This window comes from Callionymus lyra, chromosome 4 (genome assembly GCF_982586985.1).
Source record: "Callionymus lyra chromosome 4, fCalLyr1.hap1.1, whole genome shotgun sequence".
Lineage (NCBI taxonomy): Eukaryota > Metazoa > Chordata > Actinopteri > Syngnathiformes > Callionymidae > Callionymus > Callionymus lyra.
Genome location: NC_141821.1, coordinates 15,576,886 through 15,604,447, shown reverse-complemented (window position 1 = coordinate 15,604,447; position 27,562 = coordinate 15,576,886). Strand labels below are relative to the sequence as shown.

At 40.1% G+C, this 27,562-nt stretch overlaps 4 protein-coding genes across 7 annotated transcripts; 3 read left to right on the top strand and 1 right to left on the bottom strand.

Annotated features, from left to right (window-relative positions):
- Nucleotides 1–589: 589 nt before the first annotated feature.
- ythdf3 (YTH N6-methyladenosine RNA binding protein F3) lies at nt 590–10,013 on the bottom strand. 2 transcript variants are annotated; one of them, XM_087788914.1, is made up of 5 exons: nt 9,894–10,013; nt 9,124–9,148; nt 8,192–8,271; nt 6,234–7,883; nt 590–1,470 (listed from the first exon to the last, which is right to left on the bottom strand). In XM_087788914.1, the coding sequence occupies exons 1-5, from the start codon at nt 9,894–9,896 to the stop codon at nt 1,447–1,449; spliced, it is 1,782 nt and encodes a 593-aa protein (XP_087645040.1). In that variant the 5' UTR covers nt 9,897–10,013; the 3' UTR covers nt 590–1,446. The 2 variants fall into 2 exon arrangements, with proteins under 2 accessions (XP_087645040.1, XP_087645039.1); XM_087788913.1 differs by having other exon boundaries at nt 9,539–10,010.
- Nucleotides 10,014–12,693: 2,680 nt separating this feature from the next.
- Nucleotides 12,694–16,907, top strand: abhd10b (abhydrolase domain containing 10, depalmitoylase b). Its single transcript, XM_087788912.1, has 5 exons — nt 12,694–12,815; nt 13,223–13,409; nt 14,710–14,821; nt 15,768–15,905; nt 16,098–16,907. Exons 1-5 carry the CDS (start codon nt 12,722–12,724, stop codon nt 16,446–16,448), a joined length of 882 nt encoding a protein of 293 aa, XP_087645038.1. The 5' UTR covers nt 12,694–12,721; the 3' UTR covers nt 16,449–16,907.
- A 1,210-nt stretch (nt 16,908–18,117) lies between these two features.
- tagln3b (transgelin 3b) lies at nt 18,118–21,552 on the top strand. 3 transcript variants are annotated; one of them, XM_087788910.1, is made up of 5 exons: nt 18,118–18,186; nt 19,200–19,404; nt 20,186–20,360; nt 20,437–20,539; nt 20,617–21,552. In XM_087788910.1, exons 2-5 carry the CDS (start codon nt 19,225–19,227, stop codon nt 20,756–20,758), a joined length of 600 nt encoding a protein of 199 aa, XP_087645036.1. In that variant the 5' UTR covers nt 18,118–18,186; nt 19,200–19,224; the 3' UTR covers nt 20,759–21,552. The 3 variants fall into 3 exon arrangements, with proteins under 3 accessions (XP_087645036.1, XP_087645037.1, XP_087645034.1); XM_087788911.1 differs by lacking the exon at nt 18,118–18,186 and adding an exon at nt 19,031–19,048; XM_087788908.1 differs by lacking the exon at nt 18,118–18,186 and having other exon boundaries at nt 19,086–19,404.
- A 3,662-nt stretch (nt 21,553–25,214) lies between these two features.
- c1qtnf9 (C1q and TNF related 9) lies at nt 25,215–27,134 on the top strand. Its single transcript, XM_087788907.1, has 3 exons — nt 25,215–25,428; nt 25,506–25,568; nt 25,951–27,134. The coding sequence occupies exons 1-3, from the start codon at nt 25,233–25,235 to the stop codon at nt 26,718–26,720; spliced, it is 1,029 nt and encodes a 342-aa protein (XP_087645033.1). The 5' UTR covers nt 25,215–25,232; the 3' UTR covers nt 26,721–27,134.
- Nucleotides 27,135–27,562: the final 428 nt, after the last annotated feature.

Below are 27,562 nucleotides of genomic sequence, written 5' to 3'. Positions count from 1 at the left end.
TTAAATGTATTATTTATCCAGTACTTTCTCCCATTAATCAACCGATTAAAAGTTACTTTAAAGTAACTGTGTTTTTTATAAGAAATTGTATCTAACAAATAATTCATTGAGCAATATAAATTAAGTTAATAAACTTCCACCATGTTATTGTCGATGTCCGCCTGTTGGTGTGAATGTAATGTAACAAAGTAAAATTAAGATTTAAATGCCTTTTTTAGGAAACTTGATTTAGAGACGACAACCAGGTGGTTCGATTTTATGCCCATCTGGATCCACCAATCCTTTGAAGAATCCATCCCCATTGTTCAGAAACGTCCGGTCCTGTCGTGAACATCTGCTGGAACATTCATGCCTCGTGTTTTTTGGGCTCCATTTAAATTGTGAATTAAAGGTTTGAATAGACCAAGAAAATAAATGTATAGGATCAGACAATATGCTTGGCAGAGGTCTGCACCTACCAGGTGCTTTTCTAGATACAAGTTCTTGAAACAGCCAAAGAGTCATTCCAAGGTCAGAAAGTAGACAAGAATTGAATCTTAAAAGCATCTAAATAAAAGACACAAAAGAGTAAAAACCAGAGACGCAATAGTTCTAAACATGAGTCGTTTTTATTTAGCTAGTGAGTCACCTAGAGGAGAAAACTGTCGCATCCTTGCAGTTGACGTCTCGCCATTTTGGGGGAATCTCTGTGGAGCCGAGAAGGCGGTGGATGCGGGGGTTTCTCCCAAAAGTGCTAGAGTAGCTGAGGGGCTGACTGAGCCCCCACAAGGGTCCGAGGAGCAGCGGCAGCTCCAGCAGAGCAGCAGGTTTCTCCTCAGACAAATGCACTTCAGATTGACAGGGTCACAAGAGAGAAATCAAAGATGTGCACTAGCCTGTCGCATGATACGTTTGGAACACAAAAACAGATGCAGAAAGAGGGGCACAGAAAAAAAGGGGGGGCGGGGGGTACATCCTATGATTGGCATGATTGTGACGGTTCCCCAGCTAATTTTATCCCACCTGTCAATCATCTACAGCCAGATTATTATCATATATTATTAATGCTCCTCAAGCAGGTTTGTCATGATCACCGGCTCGGAGGCGTGTAAGAAGTACAGCTGACTAGGGTTAGTCAGTTAGTTTGTCACAAACAAAATTAGAACAGGAAGTTAGCAATTAAAGGTCTGACGAGGCGGATTTCCAAGGACTGAAAGTGCTTTAAAGACAGTTGACGTTTTTTTTTTTTTGCTTTTTTTCGAAGTGGGTTTTTCTCGTGAGAACACGGGTTGAATGTACCGGTCAACACATACAGATGAGTCCATCTACGGCCCCCAGTGTTCACATACAGTTGTCATCTTCAGCGGGAAAGATCATCGGAGCCTTTCCTCCTGGTTGGTGAGGCAGTTTCTTGAGTTAAGGTCCTACATCATTACTGTTGCAGATCCAGCAGAGCTCGCTTCAAGGTTACTGTTTATTTCTATTGCGCTCCTGAAAAGAGAGAGAGAGGGGGGGAGAGAGAGAGAGAGCTCAACAATGAGGTCCAAACAAAAGCTGATCATTTGTGACACATGCAATCGTCAAGGCAACGCACTCGGTGGGATCTTCACGTTGATCCTAGCAGACTTAACAAGGGTCACTTTCACCCACGCGGGTCACAGGACTATCGTGATGCAGGTACATGAAGGGAGTTTTCCTCCTTCCGCCCTTGCTTTGTTCACCCGAAATATTTTTCATCGGCGTCGCTGCATGAAGTCACGTGACCCCAGCACGTGGGTGAGGCTTTATCACCTGATCACTATCTCAACAGGAAATAGCCGGGGTGTCAAACTCCATCACGTGTACCAAAAATTGTAAATACAGTCTGAGATTGTGAAACGACGTACAATATCAGTCTTTTAATTGGAGGCTATTTTTGATACAATATGTGGTTCTTTGTGGAAAAAAAACATGCATTTTACTCAGCAGAAATATAAATGAATGAACTACAGATCATGTCTCTCTGCAAAGGAAGCAAAGATCTTTATCTTTATTTTGTTTTTCATAAAACAACTCCATTTGCTACAAAACAAGCCATGACGGGTCAAAAGTTAAATAAACAACCTGCTTTTCCCACGATGTACGAAGGTTAAGGTTAAGGTTTATCACAAAATAAAGATGACATTTGGCTTTTGAAACTGATGTTGTCAGTATTATTTTTGCAAGTACACTTTGAGTATATGAGTACAATATTGAAACGTCTGAAAAACCTTGAGAATGTGTGATATTTGTTCTTTTCCACTGGAATTCTAATTTAAGTCTAATTCTCATTAAGATTTTTTATCCAGCAATTCCCATTATAATTGAAACCCACGCATCAGGTGTGATCTAGTTTTTAAGCACTTTAAATGAGCATTATATTTAATTTGAGACAAAAATACAGCAAATGAATCTTTTGCTTGTCAGAAAATATTTGGCTCTGCCCTCGGTTTCCTCCACTATCCTTGAACACTACTCTGTACTTAAAGCACGTTTATTAAGTTAAATACAACGACTTGTTCCGACTTAAAAATGTTTGAGTAAAATTAACAGGACAATTGTTGAAAATATTATGCAAGATCATTATCCAACCCTAGAGAAAATGTATATATATACACATCTCTTAAAACACTACCATACTTCAGTTACTACTAAATCTATTTGCTTACTATTGAATAAAGTCCCATATTTGAACAATGATTACATTTGTACATCATGATAGTATAATTACAAACCACTTTATTAATACCTATGCTATAAACGTGTTTAAGATAACCGCATGTGTTTTTGGGATATTTAAATAAAAAAAGGCACTCAGTCAGAACGACCAAGATATTCTCTGGACACAACTATACAACTGAAATAATAATAAATCCATTTCATGTAGGATATGAGCAACACTTCTCAGTAGTAGTAGTAGTAGTCTCAGAAAATGCGTATTTAAAAGGAGACGAAGTAAGCGGTGTGTACAGGAAGCACACTTGGCAGCGCTTGTTAGATTCTAAATGAAATTAACATTCCATTATGTTAATATGATAAATGGAAAAATGCCGTTTGTAGGGCGAGGAGGAGAGTTCGGAGTAACATCGCGTTGGTCCGGACACTCAGCACGTCTCAAATAGCCAAAGACAAACACGACTAGCACGGAAAACAATCACCACACACGTCAAATATCAAATATCATTGGGTGTGTCCCGCCAGTGAAATCCCAGAAGGAACATGACATTTACAACATCCTGAGGAATTTCCAGAAGTGACAAAACAGTTTTTTTTGTCCAGAAGGTGGATCCCCAACGAGCACCTCAGACCTAATTCGAGCTTTTATCCTGCCAGGAGAAAGACCAATTGTAAGGGTCACCAAAGTAGCCCACAAACACAGAGAAGATTCACCTGCACGCGAGTCAAGACTCAGCACAACAACCAGAATCATCCCCTGCCATTAAAAACAGTTTCTAAAAGCAACATACACAACTGTAGAGACGAGTTCACAGAGAGAAGGATCCACAAGCGAGTGTTCATTACGTTGAAAAGTGAGTCACAAAGGGAGATTGTATTCATCACAAGGGGAAGGAGTGTCTTTTCCGGTGAGTCTCAATTGAAAGCTCTGGTTTTCTAACTATTTTTATACCCAAGGTAAAAAAAAACAACCCGTTGACATTATACGTCAAATGGCAAAAAAAAGAGTAAGAAAAGACCAGTCGTGAGACTCTGTAATAACTGAATTAATTCAAACTTTAGACTTATTTATGGATACATAAATGATATGTTATAATTTAAAAAGACACATTTAAACGCTTGCTATAAAGTCCAAAACGTACAGGGATGTTAAATAATAAGATATTTTAACCCAAAAGTGGGAAAAGGGACAAAATCACACTTACAATTTCACAGCCATTAAATCAATTAAACAACAGATAAACTGTATTTTGGTCTTGAGTGAAGACCAAAACGTGTGCATGGTTGTTTAGGGTCCGTGTTAGTCCTGATCAATGTGGTCTTCAGAGAAAGAAGGTAAGTATTGCAATGATCGGGAAGACACACGTCCACAGTTGAATCCTCCATAGAAACCATCGTAGTCATCATAGTTGACGATCAAATATAATGAACATCCATCGTGACGCGTCAAACAAACTTATACTGGACTCCTTTACTCCGCCGTCGCCTCAACTACTTCCTCAATCATTTAAAAAAAGAGCATGAGACGCATACAACCTTATTCAAAGTTTCCCGAGACATGCCGAGTTTATCGTTCAAGCAGTTGTGAAAACACAACCGCGGAAAAAAGACCGTGGTAAGATACAAGTTTGACTGAGGCGGATCCTGTCCTGTAGGAGGTCAAGACTGCAGCCCCGCACAGGCTCCAACAAGTCTTCTACTGACAGGTTGTTTTCAGAAGCACTGGAAACACCGACTTGAAATATTAATGAGAAAGTAGCGCACTGCATATTAACAAGGTCAGCAGCGTGGAGTCAGTACAGCATCAATGGGGCAGCGGGGGGGTGGTCGGGGAGGAAGGAGGCCGAAGCGAGGGGGGGGGGTGCTTGTAATGCTGGTGATTCTACGGAAGCAGTTTAATAAAGTTCTACAGCAGAAGCTTTACTGAGAGTTTCAACCATGTGGACCAACACTCGTGATACAGGCGTGAGATTCACTCGACCCTCGGACATGAAGCCGTGTATATACGCAGCCATTCAGGATTCAGGAATAGACGGTGAGCCACCCAAGTCCGGGGGAACCGCAGAGGGACATTTAAGAGACATCGGAGCATGTATCTGCCATTGTCTGGAAGAAGGAATGTCAGGAATGCGGGCTATTTTGGGAAAGCCCTATGTATCCGACCGCAGTCTGCCAGACTACGGTTGCCATGTCAACGGCACAAGATGGCTGATGAGGAATCTGGTTAACTGGACATATATTGCTGATTAATGGTGACACATCCGTCCGCCGACAGGTTCCCCCACAACCTCCATTTACAGCAACAGGATGACAAGGTGTTGCTGTGACGGAAGGTGGAAGCTGCCACATGCCGAGCTGACTCCGTGAAAAGAGACCAAGAACTGAAGAGATCCAAGTGAGTCACTGTAGCGAAAGAAGCTCCAGCATTCCACGATGTTCAGAAAAGAAAATCCACTTTTTTAATACAACTTAGAGTGACTACTATTGAGTATAGAATGAGTACTAGAAATCCTCTCACTTTTTTCACAAGTTGGGTGATGGTTCCTTTAATTGGTGGCATTTGGAAATAAAAAAAAATGGCAGTAAAGTCAGCAGATTTGACCCAAGAGCCGAAAATAAAATCCTTAAAAGAATAAACCTATTCCAAAATCAAACTATTTTTTCCACAATGTTGGTTGTGGGAGTCCATGTCTTGGACAAGGCCACAAACTAACTTCACCTCCGCTTGCTTTGTAGTGAAAACCAAAACCAAAGCAAAGGTCAACGTTTTAAGGGTCCAGTATTGAGATGTGATTCAATTCCAACAATGATCATCATTACAAAGTCGTTTTCACTTTTCTCTTCTATGTAATGAAGGAAGGAAGATGAACTTTCAATCATATAGATGTTTACTTCAACTTATCATTTTATAGTGGTTTTTAAAACGCACTGTGATTTATTAGGTAGAGCCACATTTTTATACCGGACTCGTAGAGTTGAGATGATTTTCAATGCTAGGCGTTACTTCCATCATTTGTCTGGTTACTCAATCCTCCCTCTGTGTACAACTATCATATACATCAGAGAAAACCCTCGCAAGTTCAGGGAACACATGCAAACTCTACAAAAACACACACTTAAATCTCAGTGGTGACGCTTATATCAAATACAACTGATTTTAATGAAAATAACCATTTTTGGGTTGATTTGAATGTTGAGAGACATCATTCTGCTACAGAGGAATTGCTGAAGAAAAAAACCCTGAACTTCCGTTTTTTTTCTTTTTGGAACAATATGTTATTAAACTTAAAGTAAGTTGCATTGATAACCATCAATTGGCTGGTTAAGGTTTTCATTGCTCACTCGTCTTGATTACTTAATAGTTGTACAATCAAAAACTTGAATTAAAGATCACGTTTTAAAATTGAATCATCAAATAAATCAACTTTTGACTTGGTCGAGGCACCTTAACTCAAGCGACGATTCCTTAAAGTTGCTCGTATTATTTTGCCGTCAATGAGACACCTTGACATCCCAAACCAATCTATTGATCAAATTGTGTTTAAAAAGCTCATCCTCACCTTTCTCAAAGCCTCCTCCTCCTCCTGCCGTTTTTCGTAATGTGCAAAGTCATCAAAGATTGAGGTGGTATGCTTGTAAGTGGCGATTATTTTAAGCACTTGTTTGGCCTTCTCCAGAGGCACTTCCTGAGTGTCCCTGGAGTTGGTCACTGGCTTGTTGTCATTGTTCTCTAGCCGGATGTGTCGCAGCTGGTTGTTGGGCACATCCTTGATGAATACCCACTTCACTTCAAACTTGCCCTTCCACTTGTCCTGAGACCAGACACCCGCGTAGGCATTGTAGTCCACCGGTGAGCGCATCTCGGCCACGCCGCAGAAGTGCCCGCTGCCGTTGACGCTGAACAACAGGTAGAGCGGACCCTTGTTGCCCAGTGAGCGGAAGGCACCGTCCAGACGCTTGTTGCCGTGTTCTGTGCTGCACCAGATAGAGTACTTGATCGAGCGGTGGATGTCGTCCTCCGAGTAGCTCTTGATGATGAAGACGCGTCCGTTTTTCAAGCTCCAGTCAAACTCTTTGGGGTTGTAGTTGTTAAGGGCACGGAGTTTCTCCAAAACTGGGTGCACCTCTCCTGAGCAGGGGGAGGCACTCATCGGCATGCCCATGCCTAGACTGAAGGCTTCGCCGCGATTTCTGGGCGCCACCCAGCGGTTGGGGGGCGGTCCAGGATGCTGGGGCTGGTGATGGTGGAGGTGCGGTGGGTGTTGAGAGGCGAGGTGTAGGTGTTGCGGGCCGGGGGGAAGAGTTTGAGGGTGTTGGGGAGACTGGAGGGATTGGAGGTGGAAGGGCTGGTGTTGGTGCTGGGACGGGTGTTGAGCCTGGGGGGGTAAGGGGCTCTGCAGGAGGGGCTGGGGCTGCCCTAGAAGAGGTTGCTGCACTAAAGGCTGCGGAGGCATCATAGTCTGAGCTAACGGGGGCTTGTTCATGGCGCTCTTATCGTCCCACGTGCCAATGTTCATATTGTGCTTAATGGGAGGAGGCGGAATGGCGTTACCTGCCATTCCCATGTTGGCTTTCGGCTTGACTTTGGGCTGTGGCTTGGCCGGTTTCTTGGCGATGGCTGCCCAGGAGGCGGGTTTAGATCCAGCAGAATTGACAGACGGCGGCAGGTTATTGGCCGCCATGCTGCTCATACCTGCTGTGACCCCTAAAGACGAGCCGACAGTTTTGGTGACGGCTGCCACCATATCCGTACCCAGTTTTAACCCCGCCATACCCTGCTCAATACTATTTAGCACTGGCACCTTGCTCAGCTGGGAGTCACTTCCAAAACCAGCCTGTCCATCAGTGATGGCCCGCCCAAGTGAGCTGGGCGCGTACCCATAACTGTTACTGTAGACGGAGGTCTGCGTGGACTGTCCTTGGGAGACACTAGTGCCCCATGTGGAGAAGTCTGCGTTGCCAGGAAAGAAGTTGAAGCCATGCTGGCCAAGGAAGGGTGGGGTGTTACCCAAAGCGCCTGGTTGGCTAAAAACACCGTCGGGAATAAAATGCGGCTCGCCATTGCTCATCTGTCCGTAGGTGGTCAGGTAGGGCATTGGAGGGTCTCCTGCTGTGGACCAGGCAGCTTCTCCCAGAGAGTAAGGAAAGCCAATGGATGGAGCATAGTAGCTTGGCATGTAGGGGTCAGACATGGGTGGATAGCTGTTACCCTGTGAGGGTTAAAGACCAAAAACAGTTCTGGTGAAATTCAGAATAAGGAATACGGAAGATAAAGATAAGTCTGAAAAGTTGACTTTAAAATTTAAAAAAAAATCAAATCGACATGAAAATGTACGATCACAATAAATTCAATAAACATATTTACAAAACTACAAATTGTACAGAGTTTGATGAATGACTGGCTGGTCATTACATTATCGCTTTCATGAATAGAAGGTTTATTTTATCGGTGACATTACCAGCTTATTACAAATATATGGAGAAGAAAAAAGAAACAAAAAGAAAGAGGTGTTTGTACCTGATTGGTCTGGCCGCTTAAATAAGGCTCAAAGTCATCATCATTCACAGTATCCTTTTGATGCATTGATCCGTTTTGTACTGAGAAAGAAAAGGATAATTAGGACAACAGATTATACCCCATGAGCGCGTTAGAAGATTATTCGAAGAAATATCATGCATACTCCTCCGTCATATCCTGCCTACATTACATTACAACTAATATTACTCCTACTAAAACCAAAAAAGAATTAAAGTGTGCATCTTTGTGTACATTATATACAATTCAAGAGTCTCAATTGTCACCATTCGGCATTTGAAAATACACAATAACACACTTTTAGCACTCCTAAATGTGCTATTTAAATGAACTACTAAATTAGAAAACAACATGTTTTGTCAGTAGTTACTTACAAGAACAAAATATGGTCTTAAGGAAAGAAGAATAGAACTGACAACATTCGGGAAAAAAAGGGATTCTGTATTTTGATTAAAAAACACACAAGACAGTAGTTTTTTTTAATCCTCCTCCTGATTTAAAGATGGTGTAGCTGTGAGTGGAGCCACTGTCCACTGCCACCTATTAACCCGTCACTTGATTCCCTTCCTCTGATCTGATAAGCATCGACAACTGCCGTTTAGGAAATCATCAGAAACGGAAGGTAAAAGGTGAGACAGTTAGTTATTGCTTATCATTGTGCACAAAAGTGGATGTAAAATAATAATAAGAGGATCAGCCCTACACATGCATATCCATCCATGTAGAACACATGGTTGTGCCACATTATTGTCATAGTCGTGGATTTAACATAACAATGTTTTTAAAGTGATAACATTGACAAAATAATCCAACAATGCACAGGTGAAATGAGCTGCATATTAAAGTAATGTATTTAAATCTCTTTGCCACGCTACAGTGAAAAAAAAGGGTGTTTCAGTGGAAAATACATTTACCTTTATTTCCTTGTCCTTTGGGTCTCTACAATAACAACGAGATAAAAAGGAGATGTTAGAAGATAGCAGGAAAAACAACACACACGCCAGCAAAAAAAAACAAAAAACGACCGTGGTTTAAAAAAAACATAAAAAGCGACGCATCTTTTTCAAGACATATGTTCTCGTAAAACACGTCGTGAGATTTTAACCGGATGTCAACGACATCCAGTCCAATCGCTGCCGCATCGCGACCCGGGCTACGACCAGCAGAGAGTCTCCGTGCAACACGGCCGGCCTACACGCGAGCTAACGGCTAGATCCCCCAGAGTTGTCTCGGGTGATGAGACACCAACTCCTGCAAGAACTTCACCCGCAACCGCACGTATTTTCGATAAGACATGGCGGCGTCCCCGTGGTGTTCCGACACACAGACCTGGTCCACGGTGGTGGCAGACATCCTCCAGAAAGCCGAACTCTGGGGTCGTTGTTTTTTTTTCTGTCCGCGGCTTTCCCTGCTTCTCTCTCTCTCTCCCGGTCCTGCTCTCCTGGCTCGTCTCTCGGGTTTCAAAACCGCTCAATGATCGCAGCGAAGCGTCGGGTTTTTTCTTTTTTTCTTCTCCTGCCGTTTTTTTTCCACAACACACGACGACCTGCCTGTTTTTTCAGGGTTTTTTTTGGCAAAACACGGCGAAAACTCCGTGTCCGTGGAGAAGGCGTTCGTGGACCAGTCCGAGCCGGTTAAGCAGTCAGTGGGGAAGCGGCTGCTGTTGGACTGGAGTATCCCTCACCATATTCCACAATGGCGGACAGGCTTCTACTCCCGCTTCCGTTCCGTGCTGCTGCTCCGCGACCTTCCGCCTGTGACGCTCTGAGTCATGTTACTCACACCGACGCTTCACATGACACTCTCCTGGAACCACAGCACCTTTGGCCTGGTTCCTGACCCGCACAAACACACTCTTTGATATCCTCCTCCATCACATTTAGTCACTTTATTTGTGGGTGGAGGAATTTCTTTTTATAGCATCAATTTGCAGGAAAAATACTACTACTGTTGATAATACTAAAGTCAAAATAAACGAAATAGTTAAACATGCAACTTAATCAAAAACATAAGAATACTAAAGTATGAAAAAAAAAGTTAAACATGCAACTTAATCAAAAACATAAGAATACTAAAGTATGAAAAAAAAAGTTAAACATGCAACTTAATCAAAAACATAAGAATACTAAAGTCGAAATAAACGAAATAGTTAAACATGCAACTTAATCAAAAACATAAGAATACTAAAGTATAAAAAAAAAAGTTAAACATGCAACTTAATCAAAAACATAAGAATACTAAAGTATAAAAAAAAAAAGTTAAACATGCAACTTAATCAAAAACATAAGAATACTAAAGTATAAATAAACGAAATAGTTAAACATGCAACTTAATCAAAAACATAAGAATACTAAAGTATAAAAAAAAAAGTTAAACATGCAACTTAATCAAAAACATAAGAATACTAAAGTATAAATAAACGAAATAGTTAAACATGCAACTTAATCAAAAACATAAGAATACTAAAGTATAAATAAACGAAATAGTTAAACATGCAACTTAATCAAAAACATAAGAATACTAAAGTCAAAATAAACGAAATAGTTAAACATGCAACTTAATCAAAAACATAAGAATACTAAAGTATAAATAAACGAAATAGTTAAACATGCAACTTAATCCAAAACATAAGAATACTAAAGTATAAATAAACGAAATAGTTAAACATGCAACTTAATCAAAAACATAATAATACTAAAGTATAAATAAACGAAATAGTTAAACATGCAACTTAATCAAAAACATAATAATACTAAAGTATAAATAAACGAAATAGTTAAACATGCAACTTAATCAAAAACATAAGAATACTAAAGTCGAAATAAACGAAATAGTTAAACATGCAACTTAATCAAAAACATAAGAATACTAAAGTATGAAAAAAAAAGTTAAACATGCAACTTAATCAAAAACATAAGAATACTAAAGTATAAATAAACGAAATAGTTAAACATGCAACTTAATCAAAAACATAAGAATACTAAAGTATAAATAAACGAAATAGTTAAACATGCAACTTAATCAAAAACATAAGAATACTAAAGTATAAAAAAAAAAGTTAAACATGCAACTTAATCAAACACATAAGAATACTAAAGTATAAATAAACGAAATAGTTAAACATGCAACTTAATCAAAAACATAAGAATACTAAAGTATAAATAAACGAAATAGTTAAACATGCAACTTAATCAAAAACATAAGAATACTAAAGTTGAAATAAACGAAATAGTTAAACATGCAACTTAATCAAACACATAAGAATACTAAAGTCTAAATAAACGAAATAGTTAAACATGCAACTTAATCAAACACATAAGAATACTAAAGTCTAAATAAACGAAATAGTTAAACATGCAACTTAATAACGTGAGTAAATACATACTTAAAAAAAAGCACATCTTTATTTATTAATACTTTGGAAAAAGATAGTTTAAAACTCAAATCAGATAACATTTTTTATATATATACAGTATATCTATTGACTGCCTGGAGTGTAACATAAATAAATCTAGCCTCAGGGCCACAGGGCACAATACTTTAACAGAAAGAGAGAAAGGATTAGTTCTAATACATTTTAGACTGTATTATATTATTTTTATTTATTTTTATTTTATTTTTAATTAGGAAGGAGAGCAATTTAACTAAAAGAGATCATACTTTATTGGTAAAGTAGTTTTTTTTTCTTTTATGACGGACTGATTCACATTTTCAATTATTATTAACATACTTTATCTACTGAATCTGCTAATAGATGTAACTGCCAGGACTCCATCATCTTCTTTACCTCCAAAATACATTTTTTTAAATCATTTGTCCCAAATGTTCTTTCTTCTTCGATGTCCAGACAACTGCCACCACAACAATACTTCACAATAACTGAAACAACTGCTAGTGTTGGCCCCAAGACAGCATGTTTTTTCCAGTTTAGTTGATAGAATCCCAGCAGCTATTTCTGTTCCTACTGGTTGTGTTTGCCTTTTTTAAATTGTATATTTATTTAAATAATAAGGTTATTAATCAAGTGGTCTCAGAAACGAGTTATTTAGCTGCTCAACTCTCACTACAAGTTGTAATGAATAATACACAGTATGTCCCCAATTACCACCTCTAAATACTTCAACTAAGCGTGGATAGTAGTAATAGTGGAATAGTTATTACTACGTCTGCAACTTGCAGTACCCATCACCTACGACAGTACTAGTACAGGAGTTATTCTTATTCTTATTCTTATTATTATTATTACAGCCCATTTTTTTCCACCTACACCAATCGAATATGATTTACGTATGAACAAATACAAGCTAATTTTATACATATTGCATGACAGTAATCGTTTAAAATACACAAGTGTTACAATTTCAGCAGTTATTTAAAAGAACGCACTGGGCTTGCATATAAAACAAAAACACAAAAAGTACAATTCCAATACTCTTAACGCAGATTTGACGTCAAACTACGTATTCTCGTGGCGTGTCCTCGCGAGATTTCCGCAGTGAGTCTTGGAGCAGTATGGCGGCCGTGGCGCTGAGGTCTTGCCGCAGAGGACTTTCACAGATTTTAAGTAAAAGTCAACGCTCTCCCGCCTCTTTAACACGCGTAGAAGGTTGGTTCAGCTTAAGGGTTTTCAGAGTTATCAACCAATTTTAAAAAATATGTCGTGTAACGGGATTTAAAGGTATTTGGGGGGGTGTGGCGTTTATTTACTAGACGTCTTTAAAATTGAGGCTCATATAAGTGTCCACTTCTGCTTAAATGTATACAAATTACGAAACAAATAGCTCTATTTGGAACTTAAAATCTCCATTCTTTGTTATCATGTCAACTAAATATAATATAAGCGATAGTTTTTTTCTAAAACTCGACCTCTTGTTTTTTGTTTGTTTTTTATTTGTATGCTTAGATTGACAAACACTTGTCGACTGTCTCTCTGTTGGTTTATTTAAAATGTATTTTTTTGGGGACTATTTTGATAACAAAATCTCCCACTAAACTTTGCATTGTGAATACCAGGGAGCAAGAGACACAAGTCCACAGTTCAGTATGCTTCGCGACCAGACCTTCCAAAGCTGGCCTACAGGAAAGTGAAGGGCAAGAGTCCAGGTGTGCTCTTCCTCCCCGGCTATGCATCCAACATGAACGGCCAGAAGGCCGAGGCACTGGAGGAGTTCTGCAGGTCGCTGGGCCACTCATGCCTCAGGTATGCCTGTCAAACACACCTTAACGTAGTACTTAAACTCTATAGCATCAAACTAAACAAACTAGGACAACAATAATGGATGGACCGGGCTGGCAGGAATGACTAGAGGAGAAAGATCTATAGGAACTTGGCGATTATAGCATTCCATCATATCCCATGTTTAGATCTGATGACTCTGTCAAGCCCAACAAGGAAAACGGTTGGGAAGGAGCCTATATTTAAATACATCCACCAAAAATAACAAAACAAATTGTCCTCAACCAAACTGTATCCATAAGATCAGCAAAGACAGAAAGTTATATTCCCAGGCTTCGAATTTAAACTTTTTAAGGTCAAGGCAAGTGTTGCAGAGCATTAGGGCACCAAGGCAAACTATTATTTCGAAGTAGGGGCACCAGGCAAATACATATATATATATATATCATGCTCTTGTAAACACCTATTGAAAACATAATGTTATTAGTTTTAACATATCAGCTTTGCATTAACATCTTGGGCTTCTACTGCTATTAATTATTTGTTTATAACAAATCTGTATTATAACAAATATTGACGAACTTAAATAAAAGGCTTTGAATAAATAAGCACCTGGCATACATGTTTAAGTAATTAGAATTACAAGAACATGATAATAAATGACTAGATTATATGTAAAAGTAAAATGAGTAATGAGATTTTGTTAATCACTAAACATATACTACGTTAATATATATATATATATATATATATATATATATATATATATATATACATACACACACACACACACACACACACACACACACACACACAGATAGATAGATAGATAGATAGATAGATAGATAGATAGATAGATAGATATATTGTAGAGGGAATTGTGAACAAATATATAAAACGTCATGCAATAATCATTCTATCAATATTATCGTTTTCATAAGCGGCTTGTATATTAAATGTTTACAAAAAGTATACAAATCCACGTATGTTACAGACTTGGCTGCTGACTGCCGTGAATCAAAATAAACACTCACATAAACAACATCGACAGGTTTAGTCTGGAGGAGGTCACAGCAAGTGCCGCGGTTAAATTCGAACCCTGTATTCCCAAATTGACTCAATAGTTCATGGTACAATTTTCCTTTGACATTTAGCCATTTATAATCAACTGTAGTTGCAGCAAACCCCATACATAATATTGCAGCTTCCATTATGTGTATTAGGTTGCTAAATAGAGTATTACTGATTACGTTTGTCTTCACCAGGTAATATGTTTTTTTGTGACCAGTGTGTTCTTGCGATTTGATATTAAATGTGTCACCAGGTTTGACTACACAGGACATGGAGCGTCAGAGGGAGTGTTATCGGAGGGAACTATTGGTACCTGGAAGAAAGATGTTCTGTTTGTCTTGGATGAGTTAGCTGAAGGTCCCCAGGTGAGTGTCACTTTAATATGACTGACTCAGTGAAATCCATGTGCCACTTTGCTAGTGTTCTGGCTTCTCTTGTTTGACTCGCACACACACGCTCGTGATATTGCACAACCATGCTGTTGATTTGAAACAGACTCTGCTCCTGCACTTGAGCCAACATTGTTTGAGGTTGATTCTTGGAAAGTCTGCATGCTTTTGAGTCTTCTCTCTCCAAACTTGCTATGAAGATTGAATGTTTGATTTCGTCTTGTCCAGAGATGGACAATTTAATTACCTAATGGACTACATTGTGAACTGCAACTGTTGTCTAAGGCCACAACAGTATAACTGCTGCCAGTTAGGATTTTTGGCAACATTTGAAAAAAAGCTACAATCATCAATTGATTCCATTTCTTTCTTTCTTTTTTACTGGTGAATATGGGCTCATCTCTGAGAGATGCAAAACTATAAGCTAAATTATTAGAAAATAGTTTTCTTCACTATTAATGTTAAAATAATAATGATAATAATAATAATAATAATAATAATGATGATGATGGCACTGACCCATGGCTGGCTTAGTCTGTACAAGAGTTTGCATGAACCATGACATGTTTCAAGTGGCGTTTTTGAGTGAAGTAAACTTAAAAAACTTTTTGTTTCCAATCTTTCTTAAAATACATCTTGGTGCACATGTTTGGAAATATCAAACGTTTAAAAAAAAAGCTCTACAGTAACGCTCTCTCAAATGCTGTTCGATTAAATCAATGGTAATTATTGCTTCATGTTGTAACATGGCGTCTGCGGCAGGTGGCGCTGTTTGCCCACATTATGGCAAAAATATAGTTTTTTTTGTATTTTTGTGTTCTCGCTTCCCTGAAATTGCGCAACATGTACAGCACATGGCAGGCTTTCAGATTACCAACCAATCTTCTATAACCAAAGTCTCTAATCCTGGACCTCCTCACAGATCATGGTGGGCTCAAGTATTGGTGGCTGGCTCATGCTGCTCGCCGCCATCGCACGACCGGAGAAGACCGCGGCCCTCGTCGGCATCTCCACTGCCACTGATCACATTGTCACATCATTCAAGTCTCTTTCTCTTGAGGTGAGACCACCGACTATGTGTTGGATTTTGGAAAGCAGTTAATACAATGTTTGATACACCAATGTATAGCTCATAAACAATAAGCCACTAGTTATCGTTCAATACATTTGATTTATGATGTAATATTGTTAATTTTGATTGTGGTGTAATATAGACAGTAGAAATGATTTGCTTTTTGTTTTATGTATCCAGGCAAGAAAGGAGTTTGAAGAGAAGGGGGAGTGGTCTTTGCCCACCAAACACTCAGATGAGGGCCTCTACAAGTTTAGCATGGACTTTCTGAATGAGGCTGAGAACCACTGTCTTCTGCGCAGTCCCATTCCCATCACCTGCCCTGTACGTCTCATCCACGGGCTGAAGGACGAAGACGTCCCCTGGCACATCTCCATGCAGGTGGCCGAGCGCATCCTCAGCCCCGACGTGGACGTCATCCTGCGGAGACACGGCCAGCACCGCATGTCCGAGAAGGATGACATCAAGCTCATGGTTTACACCATTGACGATCTGATCGACAAGCTGACCACCATGACTAACACGGTCTGAGTGGGAGGAGAAGGCAAAGAAAGAGTCTGAAAATGAGCCTGTTTACTGGCTAGATAACGCCCAAAAGCACCAATCGTGTTTCTCTGCCAAATATCTCCATTTCCCCGTTTCTATTTTCACTGTTGTTTCACTGTAGCTTCTGATTATGAGTCTTCCTTCTAGTTGAGCCCTAAAAACTACAGTTTTTTTTCTGTATGTCCTTCACATACTGTGTGTTCTGTTGGTGACCCGTTCAGGTCCACCTTTGCTGCTGCCCATCTCTTCACTCTTCACCTACATGCATAGCTCTCCTGTGCCTTTTTAGGTCACCTGCCACCGTTTTAGCCAAGAAAACCTCTTCACACTAGATGTCGATCACACACTGTTACCACAACCTTTAATCATGACTGTCCACCTGAACAAAGTCTCTGTGAGGTGACAATTATTTTATAAAGGACAATAAAGGATTTGAAAGAAAAATGGGCTGACATTTGGTCAAGTTTATGTCCCTGCACGTCCATGTTTGAAGGCTTCAGGCTCATTTGCAGTAACGCTCTCACACGTCTCCTCGGTGGAGTAACGCTGTTGATTATTAACTTGAAATCGGTCACTCGCTGGTCGTCGTTTAACGGTCCGGAACTAACCAGTGACTCAAGTCCACTGGATTGCTGAGCTGACCTTTGTTTGAAATATTCCCTTGCGCCCTGGAACGAGTTCAAGACTTCTTATACAATTATACAAACTGATGAGACCTTCAGGAAATACATTCACGGTTCATAAATCTGTTTTCATTTGACATCCGCAACAACTAGTGCATCTAAAATTTTATTCACCCGCTGGAATTACCTTCATCTTCCAAGATGAAATGCGATTTTGTTTTGGTGTTCTTCTCGAAAATATGATTTTTAACGTTCTTTTGTATGTTTGAAATCACATTTTTATCTTCATAGCATCTAAATTTGTCTTTTGCTTGTATGAAAGGTTCAGGTTTCCAAGTATATTGTAGTCCAGAGTCAGATTTCAGACACATATCAAAACTGTGAGAGGAAGATGGCTAGTTGTTCTTCACTTGTCTTTTACAGACACTGCCTCGACTTCAAGTCTCTCAAGGTCTTACCTCACATACTATACTTTTAGACGATAGAAACTTAAACACGCCAGGCAGGTGTCTCGTAGTTAACGCAGGTTTACTCCAGGCTCTCTGAATTCTTCACCGCAAGCCTCAAGTGAATCACATAAATGAAGAGGTGGACGAGTAACCATGCAACTCAAATATTTCAATAAGAAAATGAAGCCACTCGCACCAGAGAGATGTTTGCTTAAGTGAAGATACACTGAGAAGTTGCAGCTATAATGCATATTTGTGTATTGCTCATAAATGTAGTTTTGTTGTCATCACCTGCACATGACTGACCCTGGACTGCAGCTCTCACCCATGAGTCATTAACAGAAGGTCAAGATCTCCATGATAGATGACAGATGTCCAGCAACCATGCTCTCCAGCCAGGATCTTGTAAAAGGAAACTAAGTGGTGGGACATGAATGGTTGAAACACAAGAACCAGAGGCTCGGAATTCGAGGTCGGGTAAAAAAAAAAAACACACAGAGATGTGGATGTGAGGACCCCTCCTGGAGCAGCGGGGGTATAAAAGAGAGAGTCGCCCCTCCCGACCGGGACATCCTGGCCCGATGGATGCTTCAGCACTTCAGCCTCCTCAGTCCTGCCCGCGCAACTGACAGGAGGACCGGACGAGCTGCAGTGAGTACACTCTCGCATCCATCCTCACGATGCTGTGTCACATCTTTATCAACACTTACCATTCACTTCAGTCATCCACGGAGTCTTTGAAACCACGTGCTTTTTATTTTTGTGTGAACCTTACTAGAAGAATTGTCGCAGAAACCACTGACGTAAGTCATTTAAAGTGTCGTGCAGTCTAAATATAGCTCTGTCCTCGCGCTGCTTTTCCAACTCTTTGTGAACGAGTGAAGATAAAACACTGTGACGAAGATGATAGTTTGACGCCACACACACTGCCGGAAACAGGTTTGGATGTTGCCATGGTAATGCGAGGGTAGGGTCAGCGACCACACCCTTTTTTCTGGACACACTGCAGACTCAGTTTTCCTTTTTTTTTTTTTTCTTTCAATAACTAAGTTATAGTGATCGCAAATGTAGTTACAAAAGTAATATTTAAACAAGTTAATCAAACACAACAAGATAGTGAACGAGTGAAGATAAAACACTGTGACGAAGATGATAGTTTGACGCCACACACACTGCCGGAAACAGGTTTGGATGTTGCCATGGTAATGCGAGGGTAGGGTCAGCGACCACACCCTTTTTTCTGGACACACTGCAGACTCAGTTTTCCTTTTTTTTTTTTTTCTTTCAATAACTAAGTTATAGTGATCGCAAATGTAGTTACAAAAGTAATATTTAAACAAGTTAATCAAACACAACAAAATACTAAGAATTAAAAAAAAAATGGGTTGCCTTTATAGTCTCCAGAATACACACGTGAACAGTTTACCTTTATAGTCTTTATGAACAGTCTTACATCATCACAGAAGCTTAAGGCATACAAGTCAAGAGCAAAGACAGATTCAACAAAACAGAGGTAGGTGTCATAGGAGCAGAAAGTATTTAAAGGTCTATATATTTAAAAACCTGATGAAGATGAAAATCAAAACCCTTTTTTTGGTTTTAATATAATTATTCGTTCCCTGTATTTCCCCTTAAATCACACGTTGCCTCATCTTCCTCCGAAGGCTGTGAGTTTTTGGGGCTACCGACATGGCGAACAGGGGGCCCAGTTACGGATTGAGCCGAGAGGTGCAGGAGAAGATCGAGCAGAAGTACGACAGCGACCTGGAGCAGCGCCTGGTGGACTGGATCATCGGTCAGTGTGGAGGAGGCCTGGACAGACCGCAACCGGGCCGAGAGAGCTTCCAGAGCTGGCTGATGGACGGAACAGTAAGTCTTCGGCTGCACCTTCAAACTCGAAATAGAATGTACAGCTGAATTATTTAAAGTGCAAGTTGGTGCTTTGACCAGCGAGGCTTGAGAGCTGAATACGTTTGGATATTTGAGCTTTTGATGTAGAGTTTTACTTTTGAGTTTCAGCACAAACAAGAGTCATGTTAGCGTAGTTTAGCACAAGCTTTATCAGATATTACTTTCCTCAGAGTCTTTTCAAGGAGGTACATCGAAGACCAGATCGAAGTGATATAAGTGTGTGCAACAGTTGCAGCAGAGCACCAGACATTGATCTCAAGCTGGTTTTAGTAGCACGAGTAGGACAGCAGAGAGACAAGGCTGACCTGTTACAAAAAGATCAGGAAAGAGAACCTTCATTAAATAAGATATATTATATGAAACTCCTTTATTTCGGACACAGTGGTCGTGTGAGTGACACACAACATGAACCACCATGTTCTCGGGAAGAGCCTCAGCCTAGAGATCCATCAATATTAATAAAGACACATTGATTTTATTTAATAATAAAAATGTCTGATTGTCTGGTCTGGTTTACTTTTTCTATTGCTTATTAAAATAATGCTGCCAACAAACAAAAAAAAACGCTGATCATCACATTATCACACCACTGTGTGTGTTAACCAAGGTATCTAAACAACCCCTAAAGAAACCAACATGTATCTTGTATCATGTATCTTGCGACCTATTTCACTGACCCAACACTCTGTACTAGCATTTGATCCTCATCCTGACGACTCATCACATCAATGTGTCTCAGATTCTGTGCAGACTCATCAACAGCCTCTATCCACGAGGGAAGGAGCCCGTCAAGAAGATCGTGGAGACTCAGATGGCCTTCAAACAGATGGAGAAGATCTCTCAGTTCCTACACGCAGCAGAAGCATACGGCGTGACAACGACTGATATCTTCCAGACCGTGGACCTGTGGGAGGGTGAGCTGTCGGTCTTGAATCTGCCCGTTTCTACTTCTCAATTCATGTTGATTCTATGGGTCTTTGTTGTGTGTAGGGAAGGACATGGCCGCCGTGCAGAGAACCCTCATGGCTCTGGGGAGTGTGGCTGTCACGAAAGACGACGGGCACTACAAAGGCGACAGAGACTGGTTCCACAAGTAATTCAACACTTTCATTGTAACAACTTAATGAGATAGAATTATCTTTTTGACTCATCTCTCTTCTTGCCGCGTAGGAAGGCGCAGGGATATCGTCGCGAGTTCACCGCCGAGCAGCTGCGTCAAGGCCAGAGTCAGATCAGCCTGCAGATGGGCAGCAACCGAGGGGCTTCTCAGTCGGGAATGACGGGCTATGGTATGCATCGTCAGATCATGTAGAGGCTCTTTCCCGACTTCCACAACTTGTATTGTACTAACGTGTCAAAGTGTAGCCGCAACTTCTTGCTGTGCTAACCTCCCTGGAACTGCTGCTTTCTCTCTTGATAAATGATGTCAAATTCTTTAAACATTCTTCCCTTTAGTCCTAAAACCATCCTTTTCACTAGTACATGTAGCATGTGACAATTGAGACACACAATCAACATTACAGGTCATAAAATGCAAATCAAGAAATTGTTTGACAAAATCTTACTTGTCAATAATTCAACACTAATAAAGCAGCAGAATAGGTGATGGTTGATGCTGTTGCTCAACAGCAAGAGACTAGCATAAAGTATCTCTCGCTCACCGGTCGTGTGTGGTTTTCCTTCGTAACTGCACAGTTCTAATTTTGTCTCATAATTGTGCGTAAGTGTTTGCCTATTTACCGTGTTTGGCTGTGGAACTTTCCAGGGTGTCCCTTGTTTACAGCCCAATGAGAACATGATGGATAGCTGAAGAATTATAGAGTAACATATCAGTGTCTGGAACATCTGTCATCCGTGTGCGAACCCAATAAGCTATTTAGCATTAGCATTAGCATTTTAAACCTACAAGCACTTTCTTTTGAAACTGTGTCTGTGTTGCCATGACGCCCACGGATGGCCTTCTGTTGTGCCTGACTTAATGGAGACTTGTTCCTAAAATAAAGTCAATGTGTAAGTCACGTGTCATTCAGGTCTTTTTTTATTATAATTTTTAGCAAATGCGTTTTATCTGGAGGCCTGTTGAAAATAAAATGAAATAAAACATCACTGTGTGTGTCTGTGCGGTTCCCTGTGCACTATCTCCATGGACAAGAAAGGGCGAGTCGGTTACATCGGAAGTTCTTTTTTTCTTATCTTGGTTTTATGTTTCAGCCTCACCCTCGCCTCCTTCCTCTCTGCTCCCCCCCTCACTGTAAGCAATCTAATAAAGAGCACGGCAGCATAGTGATCAGCAGCCTCACCGACAGACTCCTGGGTCACCTCTAGTCAGCCATGCTGATGCTGACCTTGGAAGTGACCTTCCGGTGCTTCTGTGTTTGTCAAATTAACGTCTGACAGAGCATAAATATTCAAGCAGATTTTATAGCGAAAGCCCTTTTACCTGTTCCAGTCAAACAGGATTATTTTATAAACTGATGCATGGAATACAGTTAAACCAAAATAATTTTAAATGTTGTTAGTTGTTAGTTTCTGTACATAACCTTTGCCTTTTGTGTCTCTTTCGTTTAATGAGACCTTGGAATTATAAATAACTTGCATGTTCCAAATGAAAATGAAAATATAAATTGAGAACTTTAGTAGAATTTACTGAGCACAAATTCTCCATTCTCCATGTGGAAAGTCACATATAGCATTATACTCTGACATATTCATTAAAAAATACATTTCCTTAAAGGTCAACTCTTAAATTGATCTTGGACTCTATTGAGACTATTGTATCATCAGTATGTGTCTCTTTGTACAAAAATCTTCATTAAAATGATCTTAAGCTCCGCCCACTGAAAACTGTTTTTTTGTTCTGGAGATTAAATCTTATTTACCATAACCACGCCCACTCTGCTGTGATTGGTCAAGCATCAAGTTTGTCACTTCATGTCATTAATCCCAGAAGTCTCCACCTCCAAGAGACTCGTTGTATGAACGAAGCGGGGCGTGATTACAGCTGGCTGGAGGAGTGAAGCCATTATTGCGTCATAATGGACTCGGCTTTTGTAACCTCTTGTTCGCCAAGATTTCAGACGGGGAGAAACTTTATAAAGTAAAATTCAAAACATGGTCATGATGCAACACGCCTTTACATCCGAGGCGTCATACCGTCCGACGCTGTGCAATTCCCTCCCTAAGGTGACGTTACAGGGGGGACAAAAACGTCGGTTTTAGCCTACCCGGGTCACCCAGTAATATACAGAGCACTCCCCGACGTCGGATTCAAACTATCTGGGTAACATTTGACGCGTCGCCTAACTCGTCGTTGCCATGGTAACGTGACATGATGTGTCGCTGTTGTCATTTGGCTACTGTAATTGTAAAACTATGATGCGCACTTGAAATGTTTAATGTCAACACTGTGATTCTACCCCGATTGTGCTTAACGACCTCAAACCATTTTGAGGTGATACAAGGCGACCATAAATCGGTAAAGAATGCTTCATTTGTATATTTTGAAGCTTGGATTGTTCACGCATCGCGGAAGTCAAGAGGCTCTCGCGGATTAATACATGCTTAAAAGGTCCTGTAAAAGTGACTATATTGTATATTTTTAGGTGTTTCAACTCCATAATGTTGACATTGTTTTATGAATGAGTAAAATAATGTCTGGATGTGCTATTTCGCTTGATCCTCTTTATAATCCGGTACGCTTTTCTATAAAAATAGAATCTTTCATTGAGATTGCGTTTATGGACATATGTTTTCTTTTTATTTAGTTGCAATTATGAGCGATCTATGTGACGTTTGTCAACAGTAATCGCGATCCTGCAGAGGTGACGGACGGTATGACGCCTCGGGTGTGAGGACGTGTTGCATGATGAGAGACTTACTGCATCTTGGAGAGGAAGACTTCAACATTTGAAACATACAGTTAGTTTTAGTTATTAGTTGCTACTTTATACTATAATATTTTTTAACTAAATATTTAGAAAAATTCATTTCCTAGATTAAACCCCCACCCCCCTGCAATGCATACATGTTCTATCACAAAAAACCTTTTAGTGACATCACAGTACACTTTCTTTTAATTGAAAAAAATCACCAACAGCCAAAAATGTGTTAAAATGACACTCTGTAGCCTACAATAACAATCTAGTGATATGGAAGTGTATTACATGATTACACTCCCAGTCCCTACAACAGCAAAGATACTCGATAATGGCATATTATTTGCAGATAATTCATTTTTTAAAACAAGGTGAAATTGAATATTTTCCCACGGCACACCTGACCTTTCAAATCAGCCATTTGGACACGATCGTCACTGGAGACCTGAAGGAGGCCTAATCTACGCATGTGCAGTTTTACACCACCATTCTCGCCACACTCATCACTATCTGAACCACCAGACTCATGTGCTGGAACACACCCTAAGGTTATCTGATTCACAGAAAGGGTCATCTGCTTCATGACCTCGGTGGCTGACCTTCCCGCCCTTGATTGAACTGCCTTTAGGCAGCAGGCTTCAATCAATTAGGTCAATACAGGTTTTGTTTCCTCATTGAACATTATGGAATGGCGTGACCTTTGCAAAAGTGTCAAAAGCTTTACAGTGTCCACTCAAAACTACGATAATTTGCATGTATTAACTTGAGTAGCATAACCAGCATCTTACGAGGGGAACTTGAATTGAATGTAAAGCTTCTGACGACACTTTTATTAGTTGGACATTCCCGTCACACGTCAAAGAATAACAAGATTGTAGAACCAACTTTGCCTACTTCTTCCAATGCAGTGGTTTTATACCAGAAGACCAGGCAGAGGATCCCCAAATACAGGTGTGAAAAACTTGTTGCGTCATTTCCAAGAAGACTCATGGCTGTACTAGCTTATAAAGGTGCTTCTACTCAATACTGAGCAAGGTCTGAATACTTGACCATGTGATATTTCAGTTTTTCTTTTTTAATAAAAATGTCAACATTTATGGGTTTTTTTCTGTCAAGAGGGTGCTGAGTTTACATTAATGAGGGAAAAAATTAACTTAAATTATTTTAAAGAAAGGCTGCAATGAAACAAAGAGTGAAAAATCGTAAGGGTTCTGATTACTTTCCGTACCCACTGTATATCTATACAGAGGTATATTTGTGTTATTCTTTATATAAATGTAGAACCTCTATTTTTGTTTTCTATGTAGAAATAAATTAAAGTTGCCTGAATGTTCTCCATAGAGCATTTTTTAAAGAGATGTACTTATATGTACTTATTTTTCCAAACTTTTTTTTATATTTACTTTTTACTTTTTTTTATATACTTTATATTATCTTTTTGAGGGACAATAAATCCCTACAATAAATACAATAAATACACTAAAAACCCTATATTATTATTGAATAATAGAAAGAAATACAAAATAAAATATTTGTTTCTACAGGATATTTGACTTCATGAGGCCACATAAATATAAAGGGCTGTTAAGATATCTAAAGATGTTTATGAGTAATTGGTATCTTCAGTTTGAAACCAGGCAAATAAGTAAAGGTCTTGGGCACAGGGTTGCTCTCGCATCCTCTCCCAGACTCTCGGGCGTTTTATCATTAGCTCTAAAGGCAGGTGAAGTGTAACTAACCAGGATGAACTCAATAAGTGAACCACCAAGTCTGTCCACCAATAGAACGACAGATAGACAACTGGGGCTATAATGATTCAGTCAAACAGTGAAGAGTATGCAACGTGTAGAGGTGAATTGTGAAGGAGGAAGTCACATGATGAGGGTTCGATCATGCACCTTGTCACGCTGAATGGGTAGTCCAGGCAAAATGAGGTTCATGGTTTCTCTGTGGCTTCTTCTGTTGGCCATCAGGTGTGTTGCGCAGGAGCCAACTCAGACTCAAGGCTGCGTTTGTGGACACCCTGGAATTCCGGGGGACCCTGGACATAATGGGTCGCCAGGCAGAGACGGGAGGGACGGACTCACGGGGGACAGAGGTGACAAAGGTACGTTGTTCTAAAGTATTACTGTTGTTTGTATTATCAAAAGAACCATCATTTTTGAATCATTATTCTTTGTAAAGGTGACATAGGTCTAGTTGGACCACCAGGAACGGACGGCATTAAAGGAGTTGCTGGAGAACCTGGTAAGTCAAGTACTCTGTGTTGCCTCCTCATAATGTGTTTGGACCTCAATAGGTCATCACATTATTAGCTATATGAAGACTATGACGTTCCAACTTGTGCTGTCATGAGATTTAAGTGAGTGCTGGAGCAAAGCAATGAACTAGCAATGGCCAAGACTCACTGCTAAAGTCGCCTTAAACCATGTCTGGTTGTCCCACAGACAACCAGATGTTACCAGGACCAATGACCAAACACTGTGTTTCCTTCAAGCCAACATGAACTTCTGCGGTTATTATGTTTATGTTGTATCAAATATTTCCCTGTCCAACAATCCTAGACATATCTGTTTATACTTTATAATATACTTTTTATTACCAATTATTTTATTCTTTTTACTCAAAGGGGGGCAGGGTCCTGCTGGCCTGAAAGGAAAAAGAGGAGATAACGGTGAGCGTGGACCTCCTGGGAAAATGGGACCCCAAGGTATCCAAGGACTGATTGGTCTGAAAGGTGCAAAGGGCGAACTTGGATTGCCTGGACCCCAAGGACATAAAGGAGATCCAGGGCCCTTTGGACCAGAGGGTGCAAAGGGGGAAGTTGGCCTCAGAGGAGACAGGGGTATTCAGGGGCCACTTGGACCCCCTGGCCGTCCTGGGCCAAAGGGAGAGATAGGTATTCCAGGTCACAAGGGCAGCATTGGTTATCGAGGAGAGAGGGGGAGCAGAGGAGAAAGGGGTGACAAAGGTGACAAAGGAGATGAAGTTTTCATCGCTAAAAGTGCCTTTTCTGTGGGACTCACATCTCAGTCAAAACTGCCCCCTGCCAATGTGCCCATTAAATTTGAGCGGATCATTTACAACCGACAAAACCACTATGATCCAGAAACAGGAAGATTCACGTGTGCAGCGTCTGGAGCGTATTATTTCTCTTATCACATCACAGTCTACTCCAGAAATGTCAAGGTGGCTCTGGTGAAGAATGGACTGAAGATGATTCACACCATGGACAACTACCAGAGTAGCGAGGACCAGGCAGCAGGGGGCGCTGTGTTGCATCTGGATGCAGGGGACAAGGTGTGGCTGCAGGTGGTGGGAGGCGAGCTGTTCAATGGGCTGTTTGCTGATGAAGACGATGACACCATATTCTCTGGGTTCATCATATTCGGAGTTTAAATTTATTTTCTAAATGTATGGGTTCATTTCTTAATGGTTTCGTTTCCATTTTTATTGTGGAAGTGGATTAGCTTTAATTGTGAAACGTCTGGTATTTGAGTGAGAAAATGTGCAGCTAACTTGGACGTCAGAAAACATTCTTAAGTACTCAAGAATGTTCGAGTTATTTGCCAGTGTCTAATCCACCGACGACATGGAGTTTGAACAGGCATTTCTTTAAGCTCTTGCGAAAACAAATTTAACAAACAAAACTGGGGGAAAAAAATCAACTTCAATTATATCAAATGATATGTACACTTGACCGTAGTTAATGAATATGAAATACAACTATATTTTGAACTCACAATTTCTTTTTTAATGTTTTTTTTAATGTTTAATTGTCATAACAAGTGTTTCAATAAAGGTTGGAAAACTCCACGGTTTCATTTGAGACTTTTCTATACAACACAAAACTAAATATACTACAAATATCTCTGGGGGAGATATAGACTTTTTTTTTGTTTTAGTCTCTCTGAACCTCAACCTCAGTATTGTTCTGACACAAAGCTATTTTTTTTCATCCCACACAACATGAGCCATCCATTATGAACTTTTTAAGTAAGGTATTTACAATGTTGTACACATTAAGAGTCGCTAATAAAGGTCACAAAGTCATGATGAGAAAACACTTAAAAAGACATTCCACGAGCATGACCAGTTTAGGTATGTCAGATGATATGAGGAAGAGAGCGACAGAACAACTGGAATGTCCAGTCCTTTCAGAGGAAGTGAGGTGCACAGTCTCGTCTTCTGTCTTCAATGAGCGCCGTTTGTTGGGCGTGACTTTCCGCCGAAAGTCTCAA